Consider the following 20,178-nt stretch of genomic DNA (forward strand, 5'->3'; position numbering starts at 1 on the left):
ACAAGACTTTTTTGTTTAAAAGGAGGATTCATATTTGCATAAGAGTGCAGGGAGCACAAACTCTTAAACAAGGCATTATTTCCTTAATAGGAAAGTATAAATTAAACAGCCCAGCCTTGCAGTTCCTTTCTTAGGCCTGGTCTACACTAGGGTGGGGGATGGGGTCGAGCTAAGTTGGTCTAAGTTATGCAACTTCAGCTATGCTTTTTTCATAGCTGAAGTCGGTGTACTTAGAGCTACTTACCATGGTGTCTTCACTGCGGTAGGTCGGCTGCTCACGCTCCCCTGTCGACTCTGCATATGCGTCTCACTCCACTGGAGTACCGGAGTCGACGGGAGAGCGCTCAGCGGTCAATTTATCGCATCTTCACTAGATGTGATAAATCGACCCCCGCTAGATCGATTGCTCTGGAGGTAAATATAGACATACCCTCAAAAAAATACTATTGTTACTTACATAACATTTTTGGCACCATAAATATACAGCATGCTTAAAAATATAGTTAAGACCTATTTCTTATTCCAAATGTAATCTCTAATGGCTCAAGAAAGTGAAGACATATTAAAAAAGCCAAAATAACCCCAAGTTTACTAAATTTAAAAATATCACCATTTTTAGGTCAATCTCGTGACTTCTTTTTTAAATGCCTGTGGTTGGAAATACCGGAGCTTACAATGTAAACAGCCTGAGTCAGGCCCAAAATATCAAAGTAGACAAAAAATAATTTAAAAAGTCACTTATTGATTCTTTCCAGAAAGGCGGCCCACTGTTGCCACCTTTGCTGTTTTGCCTTGCTGGGAACTTGAGTGCTGAGTTCTAACTGGAACTTTGCAGCAAAACCCAGCACACTTGCATTTAGTGGCCTCTTGCATGGAAGATTCCATCTTCAGGGACACTTTAAACTTGCTTTTAAAGGAATGAGAATGTTTTAATAATAAAAATAAAAGGAAATAAATTACAAATACTTTGGCAATAAGGCAAAATGCCAGGCAGAGAGCCTAGAAGGGGCAGGTGCTGAGATTGTTGTGCTGGGAGTATAAAGTAAGTAATTAGAAATAAAAGCTCTTCCACTAACAGCCTCACACAGACCACATCCACCACAGAAACCTCAGGAGGATGTAGGGGGATATACGAGTCATCAGTGAACCACACAGGTAAACAGACCAAATTAATTTAATTCAGGAATGCCTGTAGGTGAAACCGTAAAATTACATTTTAGACACTTTAACTGTTAAATAAATATTGTGTTCATCAGCTGTGGAAAGGCAGGACCCAGCCATGCAGCTCTTATTCACATTAGTAGGGACAACAGTATCAAACCTGGACACTGTATCATCAAGTGTAACTTTTTCTAATGGTGCCTTTCCCCAGGCATGTCATTCATCATACACTAAAATATTATTCTATTTGTAAAGGGTAAACATCAATGTTTTTAAGAAGCTAGCACACAATCAATGCATTTACTAAGGTATTTATAAAAATGCTAGTGCCAGGAATAAATGGTGTCCCTAATATCTCACACCTGCTTACATAAAGCACTTGGCTAAGCCACTAATTTTTCTAAAATTGGATTTTTTCCCTTTGAAGCATTAGTAATTGACTCCGTACTTCAAATAGTGGAAAATCTGAATCAGGATTCCTTCTCCTTCCAGCGACTACCAAAAGACTCAGTCTGCTTTAGTCATTGTGCACTATCACCTTCTGGAGCCATGCATTTTCAGTGTTGTTACAAGCAGAGGAAAAAAAAATTACCTCATAGGTTCAAGTGGATTATTTCCACTCCTAAACTAAAAGTTTTAACAGAACCTCTTGCTCCTTTAGGTTCCAAATTCCAAGGACACAGCCATCTTCATCTCAATAAAATCTTATAAGATTATTTTTACATTATGCTTCCAAATGAGGAAATTCAGATCAAAAGTTGCTAGGACTAGCAGCAAATGTTTATTAAAATGCAGCAGTTCAGTCTGGCTTCCCAAGGGAAAAGATGCCTTTATTTATTTAGTAAATTGTTTAAGAATTACTGAATGTACTAATCCCATGTCTCTTGAGCTCACGCACAATAACATTTAAAACCACACGTGGTTGAACTAATGGCCACATTCAATATCCTTCTCAATCAACAAAACTATACCCTTCGCCAGAGCCCCACTCACCCCTTTCAAACTACATAAGCCTGCAAAATAGATCGGAGCATGCTACAAAACCAAAGGTCAATAAACCAATGAACAAGAGATAGTTCCAGATTCAAGGGCCTTCCACAGTAGGGTTGAGCATCAGTAGATCACAACTGCCAGGGTAAAACATGAGAAGAACGGCATCCCCTGTAAAACGCTCTGGGCAGACAGATGAGATTTAGCACCAAGTACAAGAAACTAAACATTATTATTTCAGACAAAGTGCTTAAAGAGGAGCCTTATAATGAAGAAGAGTATCTGGAGCTCTGAAGGTAGCTGAAGACAGCAATTTCAAAGAAACCTGAGATTTTTGCAAGTATCCTATAATTCAACTTCCAGGAACCTAGAGTTGCTGTAAATTGAGTTTGCAAAGTAATTTCTTAGTTTTAACTCAGCTTTTGATGTTTTGACATTGACTGCTGTTCCATTATTGGTATTAAAAGGACAATCAAACTAGATCAGTGCAGCATCTGCAGGTCCAGTCCTGCTCTAACAGAAGTCAAAATTCTACTGTCATTAATGGGAGAAGAATCAGGCTGCAGTTCTTCTGTATAAAAGTATTTCAGTTGCTCCCACACATCAGTCTGATTACACTGCTCTACAGCCAAAATGCGTCTGAAATAAATGTAGTCCAACTTTACTAATTCTGGGTCACTGAGAACGAAAATGATGCTTAAAATTGTTGATTGGCTCTAGTTTTCTAGATATGCTATTGGGTCAGTATATACGACCCTTCACTTGGGAATGGCGGAGGAGAAGTGAGTTATAAAGGGAAGGGATCTCTATTTAAACCAGAAATGACTAAAATACATCTTTGACTGGATCTATGAATAAATCTATGACTGGGTTTGGACAGTACTTGCTTTTTAGGCAAAACAATGAATGATGTAATCTGAAGCTGGTATTGCGTCATACATGATATGAATTGCATCATGTTATTCCTAGAAGTCATGGATGATGCAATCATAACGAAGTTTACATCACTCTGCTGAACAAATTGCCCTAGATCAGCTCTAGAAATCATACAGTGTCATGCTCGATTTTGCAAAGGGACACATTTCTGTTTAGCCAAAGTGAGCAGAGATGCCTCGTACTTGTGTGAACAGTGCAGATAACTTCTGCTATGTTTGTGGTGAAGTGACTTTTGCATCACAAAAGCGCAGTATAACCACTATGGTTAGGAAAGCCTGTCACCTTTCTTTTGGCTGCAAAATTGGAGATCAGGACAAGAGGTGGGCCCCACACATATGCTGCAACACTTGTGCAGCAAATCTTCGCCAGTGGTTGAACAGGAAAAGGAAATCTATGCCTTTTGCAGTGCCAATGATTTGGAGAGAGCCAACAGATCATACCAGCAATTGTTACTTCTGCATGGTGCCTCCAGTTGGGAAAGGTGTGTCCAAGAAGAAAAAGTGGACTGTGCATTATTCAAACATTCCATCAGCTATGCGCCCAGTACCCCACGGAGAAAGACTGCTGGTTCCTGATGCACCAGAATCATTCTCACTTGAGTCAGACGAGGAAGAGGAAGAGGATGAAACTTCTGGTCCTGAACCATCAATGTCACAGGACCCACATTTTCTCCCATCCTCCTCCTCTGAACCACACCTCATAACACAAGGTGAACTGAATGACCTTTTCAGGGATTTGGAACTACCCAAGAGTAAGGCAGAGCTGTTGGGCTCCAGACTACAGCAGTGGAATCTCCTGGCAGGCTATCAGGGCAAATGGAGCCCATCAATGCTTGCAGACTATTGCTGGACAGTGACAAGAGATGCTCCATTTAATGAATACAAGAGACAAGCCATGAAGCGCCGAGTAGACACTGAATAGGACTAAACTATGTACATAATAGTTTTTTGCCTTTTGTTTCATAATAAATTTTATTTATATAACCCTTTTGCTGATTTTTAAAGTGTTACATAAACAGGACAGGTGAAATATTATCATGTAAAGCAACCATAAACACATGAAAAGACCTAGGTTTACAATTTGTGATTAAAACTCTACTATCTACATAATATACATAGACATAAAATGTGAAAACTTAAATATCTTAGAAACAGTAGCCAATCAGTTGTTTTAATTGCCATATTTGAATTCAGCACATCAAAATACATAATAAATATCACATTTTATCTCTGAAGCAGACAACTTCTCAAAAATTGTAGACCAGTGTTACAGTTCATGCTTCTTGAAAAAGGAAAGGCTTCCTTATGACTGAGAAATTTTTCACCATCAGTATACTAAATATAGGGCAATTTCATTAAATGAAGAAAATATTACCATTAGTTAGGACCCAATCATGCAAGGTGCTGAGAATATTCAGGATCTGAGAGTGATAAGCACTTTGCAGGATCAGTGCTAATTCACAACAAAATTCCACACCAGAAATTTCAGTACACTGCATGAACTTTTTTTCCAAGCTATGAGATTTTACATAGTCCAATTCATGTAAATGATCCCAAGGACTTAGTAAGGAGGTTCAGGCTATGCTAGGTCATCAATCAGAAGATATCATAAAAGAAACTTACCACCTTCTTTTCCTCTTCTTTATTTGGATCATCCAGATAAGAAAGTACAAAGTCAATTCGTCGGACACCATCCCTGAAGAAAACAGAATCTTTGCTTTGGTGTCTCTTGTTAATCTGTGGAGTACATAAGGAACACAATTAAAAACCAAATCTTGTTATTGCTCTGAAACCAGGCAGAGGAGAGGATTGTTTTCTCAGTTTGGTTCAGTTCTTCAGTCTTTTCAGACCTGAAGAGATCTGAACTCAGGTGAAATTTCAACAACAGCTCCACCTGTTATATGGGAGTTATGAAGTGATCTCAAAACTCGCTGCACATATGCATGGCCGATCCACATACCTTATGTGACACAAATGTTATATACACTACAATATACAATGACACACATAAGTATAGCAATGCTTGGCAATACTACTATAGTTAAAGGTCACTCACAATCTTCTGAAATGCCTCTTTTCAGTTTAACACTTTCCTGCAAAAATGATCATGGTAAGTGCTTCAGTGTCACAGAGAATGATGCCCATTGTAAAATATTAGCATGCCCCTTTAAACAAAGGCAAACAAGGGCACAGTTTAAAAACCTGAAAGCAGGTGGCAATACAGCAACTCTGAAAGTAAAAAGAATGAAGGGTATTTGTGGCACCTTAGAGACTAACAAATTTATTTGTGCATAAGCTTTTGTGGGCTAACTGATGTGGGCTTTAGCACACAAAAGCTTATGCCTAAATAAATTTGAAAGTCTATAACAGGGGTAGGCAACCTATGGTACGCGTGCCAAAGGCAGCACATGAGCTGATTTTCAGTGGCACTCACACTGCCCAGGTCCTGGCCACCGGTCCAGGGGGCTCTGCATTTCAATGTAATTTTAAATGAAGCTTCTTAAACATTTAAAAAACCTTATTTACTTTACATACAACAATCGTTTAGTTATATATTATAGACATATAGAAAGAGACCTTCTAAAAACGTTAAAATGTATTACTGACACGCAAAACCTTAAATTAGAGTGAATAAATGAAGACTCAGCACATTACTTCAGAAAGGTTGCCGACCCCTGGTCTATAAGGTGACACAAGTACTCCTCATTCTTTTTGCTGATACAAACTAACACGGCTACCACTCTGAAATCTGAAAGTCAAAAAAGTCCATGCACTTTCCATTCAAAACAAGGCTCATTAAAGCAGCAGTTGTCCAGAAACATTGCTAAGCAACAATACTTAGATGATCACATATATAAATGGAACACAAAGAACATATGGGTTACATTTAACAGGTTACGTAATTTATTACTTGCTTCCTTTAAAAAAAAAAAAATCTCCTAGACCAATGGACCAGGAAAGCAGGGAAACTGTTCTTTAAAAAAAAAAAAAAAAATCTAATAGTTAATTTCATGTTTTCATTTGCAGGATGCTAGAATGGCATAAATCTCTACTAGTGTAAATGAGCTACTGAATTTATACTTTCAAGTTAATAATGATCACTACCTCAGCATGTCTGCTCTTGCCAATACTGTTAGGCTTAGATAATCCCATACAACATTTTGTCTAGAAACAAAAACTTTTCTAAACAGGATCTTTCTGACTATCCCACTCCAGAAAATCTACCTTGCCAAAATAAAGTAATCTACACAAGCTGACACTTAGGGTACGTCTTCACTACCGGCCATATTGGCGGGTAGCAATCGATTTCTCAGGGATCGATATATCACGTCTCATCTAGACATGATATATCGATCCCCAAACGAGCTCCTGTCGACTCTGGAACTCCACCAACATGAACGGCGGCAGCGGAGTCAACAGGGGGAGCTGCAGATGTCGATCCTGCGCCGTGAGGATGGTAGGTAACTCGATCTAAGATACTTCGACTTCAGCTACGCTATTCACATAGCTGAAGTTGCGTATCTTAGATCCATTTCCCCCCCTTGTGTAGACCAGCCCTTAGGGCTAAATTCAACCCTGGCCGAAATGGGCTTAAGTGTTATAGACTTCAGTAAGAGTTGCAGGTGCTTACACAAGGGTTGAGTTTGGTTTTTAGGGCCCAATTCTACATTTTATTAGAGCTGAAAAAGGAAACGTACAAAGGAGGTACCATATGTTATTGTTAGCTATAGATCAAATTCTGCCCTAGTTTACACCCCAAAGTACATAAAAAGTTCTCTAAAAACTTGCAATATAGTTATCTGAGTATGAACTTTGCTCCCAATTAACAAAACACATGACACAGTGAAGCAAGTTATCCAAGCCACTAGCAGTATCACTCATCGCAGTTTTACCCTGAGACGTCGCTTCAGGAACAGATTGTATCTCCTTCCGGTCTGTTGGAACAACCAACAAGGAGTTAGCAAGCATGTCATTCACTTCAAGGACCCAAATCTTGACATTGTTCCAAGCACAGAACTCACAGTGAAGTCAGTGAGAATTCAGTGTCCAAATCAAAGGCAAGATAAGGCTTCAAGGATATGGGGAGGGGATTAAAACAAGCCCTATATAGCTATAATATATAATTCTTAATCATAATGCAGCAACTTGCATTCAACAAGTAAAAATGAGGAGCCTCCAATCTCTTTATTTTATTTCTATAATACTATCTGTTGCTAACTACGAGGTCACTTAAAAAGGCAAGCAGATCAAAACAGGCCAAGAAAAGGTCATCAGCACACAAATGTAACAACAAAACCAAGCAGCAGCTCATAAAAAGATCAAGCATTTTTTTCTCAGGCTTACTTTATTTTGGAGTCATGCAGCACACAAAAAGCAAATGGGCAGCTATATATAGCTGATAAAATTATGCTTCAGGGTATAAACTCATCCTTAAATGGGATAATGAAAGAGATGTCCCTTATATTCCACAACATAGAAAAAGTGAATCAAGGGGCTGTGTCTTCATTTTTTACTTGTGGTATCGGCAACTGTGAGAGACAGGATACTGGACCAGCTACCAATCACTTGTTCTGATGTAGCAATTTCTCTGTTTCTTTAGAATATGACAACCTTTCAGAAAATTGTTGACCATATATTTCAAATTAGAGAAACATACAGTGACAATATAATCTTTTTCAGAACTATTCCTTAATCCCCTCCTGCTCCTCTTGTTCATTAACTAGCAATGCTTGCTTTTGTGTATAATAAATATACCAGACCAACTAAGCTAGACTAATTCCTTAGAGAAGAAAACTGGGGAGTCTTGGAGAATGATTTTGCATCCATATACCTCTGAAGACTGCATGTTTTCTGGGATCTTCTCAATCCAAGACAGGGAAGAAAAGACACTTTGGATCTGAGTTTTATGAATAGCATATGCTTTTGCATTTATAATTTTGTACGTACAAATAAATATGAGAGTGAATCCTTACAGATGCAATTATTGTTATTTAGACATATAATACTTGATGTGAATCAGATAGCCATTTAAATAGTATCACAGAATCACAGGACTGGAAGAGACCTTGAAAGTCATCTAGTCCAGTCCCTTGCACACATGGGAGGACTAAGTATTATCTAGACCATTCCTGGCAGGTGTTTGTCTAACCTGCTCTTAAAAATCTCCAATGATGGAGATTCCACCACCTCCCTAGGCAATTTATTCCAGTGCTTAACCACCCTGACAGTTAGGAAGCTTTTCCTAATGTCCAACCTGAACCTCCCTTGCTGCAAGTTAAGCCCATTGCTTCTTGCCCTATCCTCAGAGCTTAAGAAAAACAAGTTTTCTCCCTCCTACTTGTAACAACCTTTTACGCACTTGAACACTGGTATCATGTCCCCTCTCAGTCTTCTCTTTTCCAGACTAAACAAACCCATTTTTTTCAATCTTCCCTCATAAATCATGTTTTCTAGCCCTTTAATCATTTTTGTTGCTCTTCTCTGGACTCTCCCCAATTTGTCCACATCTTTCAATTGCACACATATGTATTTGGCCTGAAAGAAGTGCACCAGCAGTATTTTATGCACTCAGAATGGGATGTCTCTTCTAAAAATCAGGCCCTAGGAGCTAAATTCTGCCTTTAATTACCTGTGTGAAAAGACAGTGGGAGCTGACTATACTGAACAGCATTTGACTCAAATAACCTGATTAAAATCTACACAAACAAAGGAAATCAATCAAATTCTGCAATCCTTAATCAAGCAAAATTTCCACTGAGATCAGCAGTGTTCAGGTATTATAATACACCTAGTACTATATTTGGCCTTCAATTACAGTGAAATCCACAAGGTTTCACAGGTGAACCAAATTCTGACCACAGTTACATGGTACTGAACATCATTAATTTTTTTCTTGTCCATAAAGTACTGACTGTCAGTTCAGATATCTAAAAATAGTATAATTTCTGTTTGGATCTAATCTAGGATGGAAAAAAATACTCATATGAATCTCTCTCTCTCTCTCTCTCTCAGTCAGCATAAATATATTTATCTGTAACAGCTAGTGGAAGGCCTTATTAAGCACATTAATGATGCCATTCCACCCTTCTGTTTTTAGATTTTGCAGCAAAAGCAAGACCACTCTTGCCCACTGTGTGCATCTGTGCATTTAGGGGCTCACATATAAAACCACTGTAAAGTAACTTGCATCAGTTGTATATTGAAAAGTAGTAGCTGGACAGATTCATATTTTCTCTTTCTTAACAGTTCTGTTTTTAATTATGGCAGATTAGTTTGATGTGAGACAAACTATCTACTACATTCATTAATATCCCGACTTATTTTAGCAGCTATTATATTGTGATTTATATGGCTCTGGGAGGAATCTATAACTGAATTACAAGATACCTCATAAGTGTTACAGATGACTAATAGAGGCTTATGAAATGATGTCCCCCAGAATGTTCATAGTTTACCAGTGCCTACAAGAACCTGATAAATCCAACAATTGTAAGAGAAATGAATAGAAACTATTCTTTAAAAAAAATTATTTGACTTTTTGGTTTCCAATCTTCACCTATAGTAATGCTCCAACGATACAGTCCAATAACCTATATGAGAGCGATGTGATTTTATTAAATGTGGACCAGTCAGGTAATTGAGCATTATCACTGTCCTATTATTAAGGGTATGATTTCCCTTTCATGTAATTACGCAAGTGCAAGCCTATTAAAGTTACACTGCTTTAACTGAGTTCATAATTTAACCCTGAATCTTTATTTTCCACCTAACCATCCACCAGAAGTTGGCAAAAGAGACTATGTCTTAACAGCTACTCCAAAGAATGGCCGGGCTAGCAGTATGTTGCAGTGTTCATATAGGTATGAGCTAAAGCCCTATACCAGGGACTTCAGATCCAAAAGAAAGGTTATAAACTGGACTAAACTTTGAGTCTGGAATTAAACAAAGCCTGACCTAGAGCTAAGGACAACTCTAAACAAATTTCACATTCTGTTTTGCCTTGATACATTAGTGTAAAATGACTAAAAGCTTATTGGTCGGCCCACCCCACTAATTGCAGTCTAAAATCCCACCCATTTAAATCCTGTCACACAACTAAATAGCTTATGTACAAGTCCTGACCACCTCACGCCCTGCCCCAGATGCAAAGCAAACAAACCAGCTACCACTAATACAAGAGGGGAAAGAAAAACTGCTGGATGTGGCATCAACCACTGAAAAATCATAACAGAACGTGCTTTACAAAAATGACTTGACTCTCACCCGGGATTCACACTAAGTGACAGTGACTGTTGTAAATGTTTACTTAACATTAAGTACCCACTAACATGCTGAGTTCTGACCTTAATTTATTCTGTCAAATATCCCTCATTACTGAGGCAAAAAACACACACATTCAATATCATTTACCAGGCGATGTTGTAACAGCCACTGATGATTGAATCCCGTATGATTTCAGGCAAATCCTAACACCCTGCATTCCAAGACATTAACATGGAAGGCCTACCTGTCTGTGCTGCTATGTGCACCACTCCCTTTCCAATGGCAACATAGTAATTCCTCAGACTTCATCCTGCCATTAAAATCTCCAAACCTACGTGTCTACACAGTAGAAGGCAAAGGGCAACTCTGCTTTGAGCATTCATTTCCATATTTATTTCCAGTCAAAAATCTGTGTGGTCTTTGGAGGGCAGCATGTTTTGGAATGTAGTATTTCCCAGCCTTGATTCCTTTCCAACTGTAGCACATTCCCTAACATCCCACAGAGCCCCAACATTGCAAACTTGGGACCAAAGACTCAGACTCTGGTCCTCCAATCTATAGTTTTCTAATGTTCCATTTTATTTTCACAGTGTATGGGTACTTTTGGGCACCAAATCAACTGTAATTTAAGAAGTACTTCAGTCATTTTCAAATATTTAGGAAGGACGCCTTATCAATTAGCTTAATCAGAGTTGTACTGTATTGAAGAGCTATAAGAATATAATGTATAAGTTAACAAGTTAATTACGTCAATAACATTACCCTCAAATTTGGTTCTAGGAGTTGTACAATCACTGGCCTCCATTGCCGGAGAAGGCAATAGACAATGTCCCACATCCCTCAGAATTGAAATCTTTACTGCACCTGTCCTAAAATAAATTCAATTTTAGAATATTTTGCAGATTTGTAAGGATAATGTTTAAAAACTGATGGTTTAGTGTATTTTTTTTTATTGCATAGTTATGACTGTCTTACGTCTAGCCTGTTTTGTAGGTTTTTATCTCTGAAATAATATAAAAATTTGAAATTAATAAACTATAAAAATTTAGTTATTAATTTGTACAAATTAACAATGCACTGCAGAAATAGAACCTGCGGATATTGGAATGCATGAAAATTAGAAAGGCGTGAAAGCTGCATTACAGGAATCAGCATTCTAATCGTAAGTAAAGATGTGTGTCTGTCACAGAGGTCACGGATTCCGGTACTTCTGTGACTTCTGCAGCTGTCGGTGCAACAGACCCCAGGGCCGTCAGCGCAGTTTGGGAAGCTCCTTGGCCAGCCGCACCGGCCACTGCTCAGGCAGTCTTGGTCTCCCCCACTTCTCAGCTCCAGCATGTCACAGACAGGTCATGGGCCATGAATTTTTGTTTATTGCCGATGACTTGTCCATGACTTTTACTAAAAATACCCATGACTAAAAAGTAGTCTTAATCATAAAGTAAACATAGTTTGCACCAGGAGCTTATTAGGTTTAATTTTTGAATCTGATGTTCATGGAAAAATCTCTAACAGAATTAGCTAAACATTTTCTTAAGACTAAAAGAGTGAGATACTGATTAAATTTCTTCCATGCTTAAAAAACTCAGTGAAAGTCATTCCCAAAGAACATAAACATTCTCTAACGGCTCTTACACGGCATATGCAAATGTGCATATGCTCCACCAAAAATCAGTGAGCCAATTCATCCCTGGTATAGCTCTCCAGTAACTCCAATGGAATTATTACACCAGGGATTCATTTAGCATAAGGTTCTGCAGAATTTTTTTGCTGTAAGGAATCAATATAATTTAATTGGTTGTTCTCAGTTTGCCAGGAAAGTGTAATATAAACCTTGTTAAAGACCATGAATGTTCCAATTTCAAGGTTGGCTTCAAGCAAGCAGCACAAAGTTGCAATAAAGTTTTCAATTTAAAAAATATATACTTATAAATATTTCCTGCACTTTCACTACAGTTCTTATGATTTTGAACTACTTAGATACTGAGGGGGTGTGAAGGTACAGTTCAAAGCAGTTTGCAAGTATTTTAATTTTTCTGGTCTGAAGTTAAAATACACAGAAAAACTAGGAAGACACGGAAACATTGAAACAAAAAACAAAAAAAGAAAAAAACTATGCTAAAAGAGAAAATGTGTATTAAAGTAAGACACCAGACCCCAGTGTAAGCAAGCATACAATTCCAGTGTATTTCAGCATGTAATTCTCCATTTATATTTAAACTTTTTTTTCTGCTTTATGAAGGGAGTACATATATCGGGTTTAGTAATGTAGTATATTTGGTTAAATAAACAAGGAATAGCTTTGAGAATTTTTCAGTATTAATGAGTTGGCATTTGCAGCCTATATTTATTATTTACAACTTACCACAATAAGGAACAAGCACATGAAATACCTCAAATCATGTTAGTGATTATTTCTTGATCTTTAACACATTTTAAAGTATCATGCTGACTCCGATACAGAACTACGGATCATTATGGTAGGAGGAAACAAACTTACATAGACTAATAACACCAGAATTAGAACACACGCTATACAAATTATTTCATCAAACAAAACAATGAGTAAAAACATAAAAGAAAAACTTTCCAGTTCTCTCATTTAACATTTTAATTTTGTCCATATTAAATTATATAATTATTTTCAACTCGCTTGGTTTATGGATTGCAACCAAATACAACAAGTGCCCACAGGTCAATCTACTATCAGAATACTTCAAAACCACATTTGCTTTCACATACTAGAGAAAACATGATTAGCTTTTGAAGGATGATGACGTGTTTGAAAAACTGGAAAATTTTCAGGGGCTGTATTTTGGCACACAGTAATAGAAGACACCAAAAATTCATGCAAGGAAGCATGAATACTGCTTGCTGCTTACCACTTGATGATCAGGGATGAGTAAAGAAGTCTCAGTGCTGCTTAGGCCCTGCCAGTGGCATCGTGGGAAAGACATAATGTTAGTGATGATGCAAAGGCAGCAGAATGTTTTAAAAGTTATTTCAGCAGAAACAATGAAGCTTTGGGTTTGTTTTTGTCAAAAGCTGTGCAGAGTGATTGCTGGATTTTAGCCCCAGGAAACTGTAAATTAACTAAATCATTTCATCATCTTTACTTCTTCAGGTGAAACAGGTTGTTTGGATTATAGCCACTGATGTTCTGCATAGTTTAGTAGAACACAGAAATGCAGAGTTAACAAGAAGAATACTTTAAAAGAGGTGCCAATCCAATATCTCTAAATTTTTCCATTGTAAAAATGATAATCAGTAAATATTCTGGAACTCATAAGTCTACCACATGATAAAGGAAAATCTCATAGAAATAGGCTATTTCCTACTTAATTTTGGAAAGGGTTATTTAGGTCCTTCATCTAGAGTTATTTTTCCCATGTAAACTAGAAGTACCATATGCACCTCATAATGAAAACAAGCATGATGAGAGAAATGATTTGGTTTCTGGTGTGAATAAGGCAAGGTAAATAATGAGAGTAAAGTTAACCACATGCTCTGTTCCCACCAGTGTGAATAAGCATTGCTTGCACAAGTGACGTTTTGTGGGATCAAGCCTGTAAAAATGGAAAAGATAATGGTTTGCAAAACAACCACAGAAAATAATTTTCTAACATGTGATAATCCTTTGTGCTGTCATTTTACAAATCTGTTTCCAAAGCTAAATCACAGCATACAGATGGAGATGAGCAATGGGATGCTGTAGGATATAAAGTGGTGCAGCAACTGCAGAGGATGACACATGATGTGAAAATATGGCAGTTGTCCGCCAACTGGAATGGATGTTGGACAGAGTAGCCTATTTACTTCACATAAAATCCTTGCTTACTAGTACTGTGCAGTTACGGTATTTTGATAATGGATAAGATAACTCATCTTACATAATGTGCATTAAAATAAAGTAAAAAAACAAACAAAAACATCTTGTTGTCAGTCAATTGGAATAAACACAGAATTTTGAAAACTGAAATGAAATTACAATGAAATGAAACAATGTTTTTATTATTACTTTTCACTTTTTCATTTACTAGAATTCTACCTGAGAAAAATAAAGAAATATCGATATAATTTATTTAAAGCAAACATAAAAGTTTTGTCTACATTGAAATTTTAAGTCAAGAAACAAATATTTGTCTTTCTTTACTTTGCTAACGAACTCAATTCTTGATATTTTGTTCAAATAATAAAGAAGAAATCCTCAAAACAAAGTCCCACCTAGACAACGGTATGTCGATCAATCTGTTTTATGGTTAAAGTGCCTTGATATGTTACCTAGTCTCAATTCTGCATTGAGGACTGATCCTGCTCCTGTTAATGGCAATCCCCATTATTGGCAGCCATGGAAGAAGTCTTGAGAAGCACATTACATCTTTGTAGTTCAGTCTTCAGTGGAAAAGTTTCCCTTGATTACATAGTTTAAAAATTCAAAGTACTATACAAGTTTGTGAACAATGGAAGTGCTTATTCTTGCTTTTCTTTGTTCTCGTAAGGATTTCAGCCTCTTCATTTGAAAAATGCCCTCTCTTTTCAAGTTTGCACAATTCCACTAGCTCTCTCTTTTGAGTTTCTTTTCTGCATTCGCACTCAAACATTTTTCTTCTCCTCCATGATCAGCTGTCAGTATGGGTTTTAGGCCCCACACCATCCTTTATTTGGCTTCTGCAGCTGCCTTGTTTTAATAAAATCTTGACTTAAAAAAAAAAACCTCAGAGATAAAATAATAGTACAGAACAAAGTTGAAACAGAGAAGGATGAAGCCAACAACTCACTGTTGTCAGCAGGGTTGCCAACTGTTCTAATCACACAAACTCAAACATCCTTGCCCTGCCCCCTGGCCTGCCCCTTCCCCTTGGCCTTGGCCTGCTCACTCCATCCCCCTCCCTCCCTCACTCACTCTCCCCTACCCTCCATCACTTTCACCAGGCTGGGACAGGGGATTGGGGTGTGGATTCTGGGTTGGAGGGGGGCACTGTCATAAACAGATAGCTAAGGGTTAATGTCTCTTTCACCTATAAAGGGTTAACAAACAGTGACCTGCAAACACCTGACCAGAGGACCAATCAGGAGACAAGATACCTTCAAATCTCGTGGAGGGAAGCCTTTGTCTGTGGGTTTTGGGTTTGGCTTTGTCCTCTCTGGGTCCTGGACGGGACTAGAGGTGCAACCAGGTTTCTGCCAATCTCCCTGCTACAGTCTCTTATCTATTCAGAATTGTAAGTAAGAAAAGGCGGTCATAGTCTTTTAATTTGTTTTTTTCCATTTGCATATGTGTACTTGCTGGAAGTAGCTTAAACTGTGTTTCTGCTGGAGAAAGTTTCTTTCTATTGTTTATAATCTGAAAGACCCTGTAACTGTTTACCATCTGAAGTGCAGAGATAAACCTTTTACTTTTTCTCTTCCTTTTTTTATTAAAAGTTTTGCTTGTAAGACCTGTTTTTTTTTCTCCCCTAATTAAGGCTCAAAAGAAATTGAGTCTGTATATACCAGTGAATTGGTGGGAAGCAAGGAGGGAAAGGTAAATTTCCTCTTTGTGTTAGATTCAGGTAGCTTGAATATGTATTGCCTCTGGGTGAGGGGGAGAGAGAAACTTGATCTCTCTATGTTGTGTTTCAAGGCATTGATTCACAGTATCTCCTAGTGTACCCAGGCAGGAAAAACCTGGGAGGAGGTAAAGAGGTGGGAGGGAATGGTTTATCTCCCTTTGTTGTGAGACTCAAGGAATCTGGGTCTTGGGGTCCCCTGGGAAGGTTTTGGGGGGACCAGAGGGTATCAGGCCCTAAAAATTCCTGATTGGTGGCAGCGCTGCAGAATCTAAGCTGGTAATTACGCTTAGAGGACTTTATGCTAGTACCCATATCCTGGACGCTAAGGTCCAGATTTGGGAATTATACTATGACAGGCATGCCAAGAGTTCAGAGTGTGGGAGGGGACTCTGGGCTGAGCCTGGGGCAGGGGGTTGGGGTGCAAGAGGGGGTGTAGGGTGCAAGCTCTGAGAGGGAGTTTGGGTACCGGAGGGGGCTCAGGGCTGGGGCAGAGGGTTGCGGTGCCAGAGAGGGATGAGGGCTCCGGCTGGGGGTGAAGGGTGTGGGGTGGGACTGGGGTGAGGTGTCTGTGGTAGAGAAGGGGGCTCTGAGCTGGGGCCAAGTGGTTTGGGGTGCAGGAGGGGGCTCCAGGCTGGAGCCAAGGGGTTTGGAGTGTGGGAGGGGGCTCAGGGCTGGGGCAGCGGTGCGGGGTCTGGGAGGGAGTTAGGGTGCAGGAACACATACATATAATTTAAAAGACTTTCTCATCCAGCTGGGGACCTGAGTCTGCTCTCATGTCACATAAAACATGAATAATTTCACTGACATTACTGGAGTTCAGAAGTGTCAAACTGGTCAGAGAGATGAAATACCCTTTCCTCATACACTTAATTTGCAAGATCTTTTGCATAGATCTTATCACATCTCTGTGCACGTTGCCTTGGCACTGTCACTATCCAAACAGTAACAACAGGGGTTTTCAAAACCGATCAGAACTGGCTCATATTGAAGTTAAAGATAAAATTTCCATTGACTTCAGTGGCAGAAGAATTAGCCAATGCTGAGTGCTTTAGAAGTATGACCTCAATATGTATACAGTATTCCTCTAATAATGTTTTCCTGATGCATTTGGTAGAATTGTTAAAAAAAATTTTTTTTTAATTACAATTTTTAAAATTTTGTTTTCAATTTTTGAAACTGATCTGATTTCACACATACAAAAAGTGGTATTTTGCATTTTTTCTCCTTGAAAGTGGGGAAGTCATGGGTGTTTGCTATTTCTTTCAGATAAAATTTAACTCATTTTGGGACACAGACCTAAAGGTGCTGACCACCTGCAGCTCACATTGAAGTCAGTGGGCCAGACACTTAACTGGTATAAATTGTGTAGCATCGTTATCTACAATGGAACAATGGCAGTTTAAACTAGTTAATGATCTGGTTTAATAAGAGCTGAAGGGGCTGAGAGACATTCATGATGGAAATTTTAATTTCACAAAAGCTTCACAAAAGACAAATTTTCTTACACACAAAATCATCCAAAACGAAGAACATTTTGGAGCATAAATTTGCAAAAACAATTCTCATCACTTTCATACAGCTCTAACAGGATCAACACCTGATTTATGTGAGTAATGCTATTGCCTTCTATGGTGGTGAGGAACTTGAAAAAACCCAACAAACCAAAACAATGCTATGTTCAAGTAACATTAATCCCTTAATTGAACCTACAGTAGCAGATAGACAAAGATTATCTCCGTCTGTACAATACCCATGTATACATATTGTGCAGATATCACAGAGGTCAAAGAACTGTGGTTGATTTGATTTCTCCTGTGCTACAATACCTGGTTTACTAATTGGTCATTCATTAAAAAATTCAATTTAAACTTCCCTTCTAACCCAAAAAATCTGGACTGTTTTTCTTTTGTGCCCTTTTCTCCTCTATTTCTGAAGTGAAAGAATTGGAAAGCAATAAAGTCAGTGATTGTCTGCTGCCTCACAACTGGTGTCATCAACTGCACCTGTGAACAGCGAGGTAAAATGCTACCAAATTGGAATGGTAGCATTTTACGTTCACTTTCCACCATCTTTGCACTCATCTAAGTGACGAGATAGGATAAAATGCATCAGAGAATCAGGCTCATTATAACTTAAATCAGCTCTGTCACTTGTTTGAGCGCTTCAGAGTTATTTATGTATATCTTGGAGATTTAAGGATAACCGAGGTAAGATCCCCCGAGCGTCTGCCAAGCAGTCTATTCACAAAGATTAATGTTGGATGCGACTGGTAGGCAGGGTTATATTCTAATCCATGCTATGATTGCATCCAGTCTCAGATGAGAAACCCACAGAGAGCAATTTGAAACACTTTTCTCCCCACTGCAGCTATTTACAAGAATTCCTGTCCTTTCCTCCCCATCAGCTGTTTTCTGGTAACTGCTAAGATCTTCTTCTCCCATTGCACTGAAAGCATCCTGAGAGATTCAGGGAATTTAGTACCCGTCATTTTAAAGCTATTGGTCTGAATTTTAAAAAGGGCACGTTCTGTACAATATCAAACCCACATAAACAATTGTGAATTAGGAAGTTCCACTCAAAAGTTACCGGGCTTGCATCCTGCTTGAGAGAGACTAAGAAAAGAAGCAAATCAAGCAAGACTCCTCCTCCCCCCAAATAAAGTACCTAGTGAAAAGAGAGGGGAAGAAATAGGGAAGTAATGTCAAAGTAGCTCACAAACGCAGGGAGACTGGAAAAATAAGAACAGAGTGGGTAAGAAAGAAAAAATAAATACTGTAGATTTTTGTTGCCAGATTAGCTTCTGGGTGTTTTGTTTTGTTTTGTTTTTTTGAGCTGTTTATAGTTTTGTTTTGTGTTTTTAATTAAATTAGCCTTTGATAAAAGTACTGGTATAAATTACAGGGGAAAAATCACTCCATATGAATGCAACCCCTCCCTCAAAAACCCCCCCAAAACAAATGAGATTATCCTTCCATAAGAAAACCTAAAATCCTAAAAGATCATCTTGATGACTGACCAAACAAACCCCATAGAGTTGGTCATGCTGTCCCTGTAATGTGCACCTCTGTTCCTTTCCAAACAAAACAGACAGCCCAAGGGGAGTGATGTTTTGATATGCTTTCAAACTAAACCAAATCAAAGCTGATAGGTCTAATGTAAGGAGTACGCTGTCTTTTCATTTCTCCTTTAATGTCATGATTTAATTCTGTTCTGTAATCCCCTTTGCATTGTGCCTTTAAGTGAGACCATTAATATTTTCCTACTGTAACAATTTTTGAGGGACCAGTGCAAAGAAAATGGAAGCAACTCTGTGTAAGCCTTTCAGTGATAAGAACAGAGATTTCACCACCTAAGTGGTTTAGCAGTAGAAGCAAAAGGCCTACCAATGCCCAAAGTTTGAAGAGATTGTTTCAGCTTAGTAGCTCGTAGAAAGCATGTGAATACGTTCCTAGCGCACATACTTCTGTTGCTGTGACACCTGCAACGCTTGGGGGATTAGATGTCCCAAGCATCCCTAAAAATCATTAAACCATTACAAAAAATAAATGTCATCTTCAATATTGTCTTTTTAGATTTTTTTTTAAATCTAAATTAAAAAATAGGGAACATACACTTCCCTCTCTTTAAGTAAAGAATGTACCGTATATACTTAGAAATGAGATATTGTGAGCTCTGTTAAACGAATTATACCTTTCATTATTTCATTACATGGAACTATACACCATTATACTGAACAGATGGGCTCACATGTCCAAATTACACAATTTCCTTTATCCTTGTCATAACCAAGTTCAACAACTGTATCTCAAATAATTCCTAGGGCGCAGGAATTCAAATATGCCTTTGTTTCTTTAACAGGCCAATATCATACGATTTTGTAACATAAAGCAATGTGCTGTGTTATCCTGTGTTGTGCTTATACAGAAGCATTGTGTCTTCCTAATTGCCAAGACACTGCACTGTGGTTGTCATTTCAGATTGATATTGGAAATACTTTCAATTCAAATTGCATGCTATATTTTTAATGTTGATATACTGTAACGCTCTTTTGCAAGATTCAGTATATAATCATGCTATGTACAGGGACAATATTAAGGTAGGATTTGCTCATCACAAAACCAGGGAAGGAAGAAAGTGTTTGCCTAGATAATATTATAAGTATTTAAATCAGGATAGACAAACTAATGTCAATACATCTAAAGACATACTATTAATCAAGATTAATTCCATCTCCCAAAGCGGTACTTCCATTACTGTCTACAACTGATGTACACAAA

General features: G+C 38.1%; 1 protein-coding gene across 6 annotated transcripts in view; it reads right to left on the reverse strand.

Annotated features, from left to right (window-relative positions):
- The window catches only part of ANO5 (anoctamin 5), a 91,771-nt gene that overhangs the window by 42,613 nt on the left and 28,980 nt on the right, over positions 1-20,178 (reverse strand). For 3 of the 6 annotated variants that reach the window (XM_050955285.1, XM_050955280.1, XM_050955283.1), the window contains 3 exons: positions 13,232-13,279; positions 6,980-7,021; positions 4,710-4,823 (listed from right to left, as the gene is read on the reverse strand). In XM_050955285.1, coding sequence (XP_050811242.1) covers positions 4,710-4,823; positions 6,980-7,021; positions 13,232-13,279 — 204 coding nt within the window. The remainder of the gene's footprint in view (positions 1-4,709; positions 4,824-6,979; positions 7,022-13,231; positions 13,280-20,178) is intronic. The other 3 variants (XM_050955286.1, XM_050955284.1, XM_050955282.1) reach the window with 2 other exon arrangements.

The sequence above is a fragment of the Gopherus flavomarginatus genome, chromosome 5 (assembly GCF_025201925.1).
Source record: "Gopherus flavomarginatus isolate rGopFla2 chromosome 5, rGopFla2.mat.asm, whole genome shotgun sequence".
Classification (NCBI taxonomy): domain Eukaryota; kingdom Metazoa; phylum Chordata; order Testudines; family Testudinidae; genus Gopherus; species Gopherus flavomarginatus.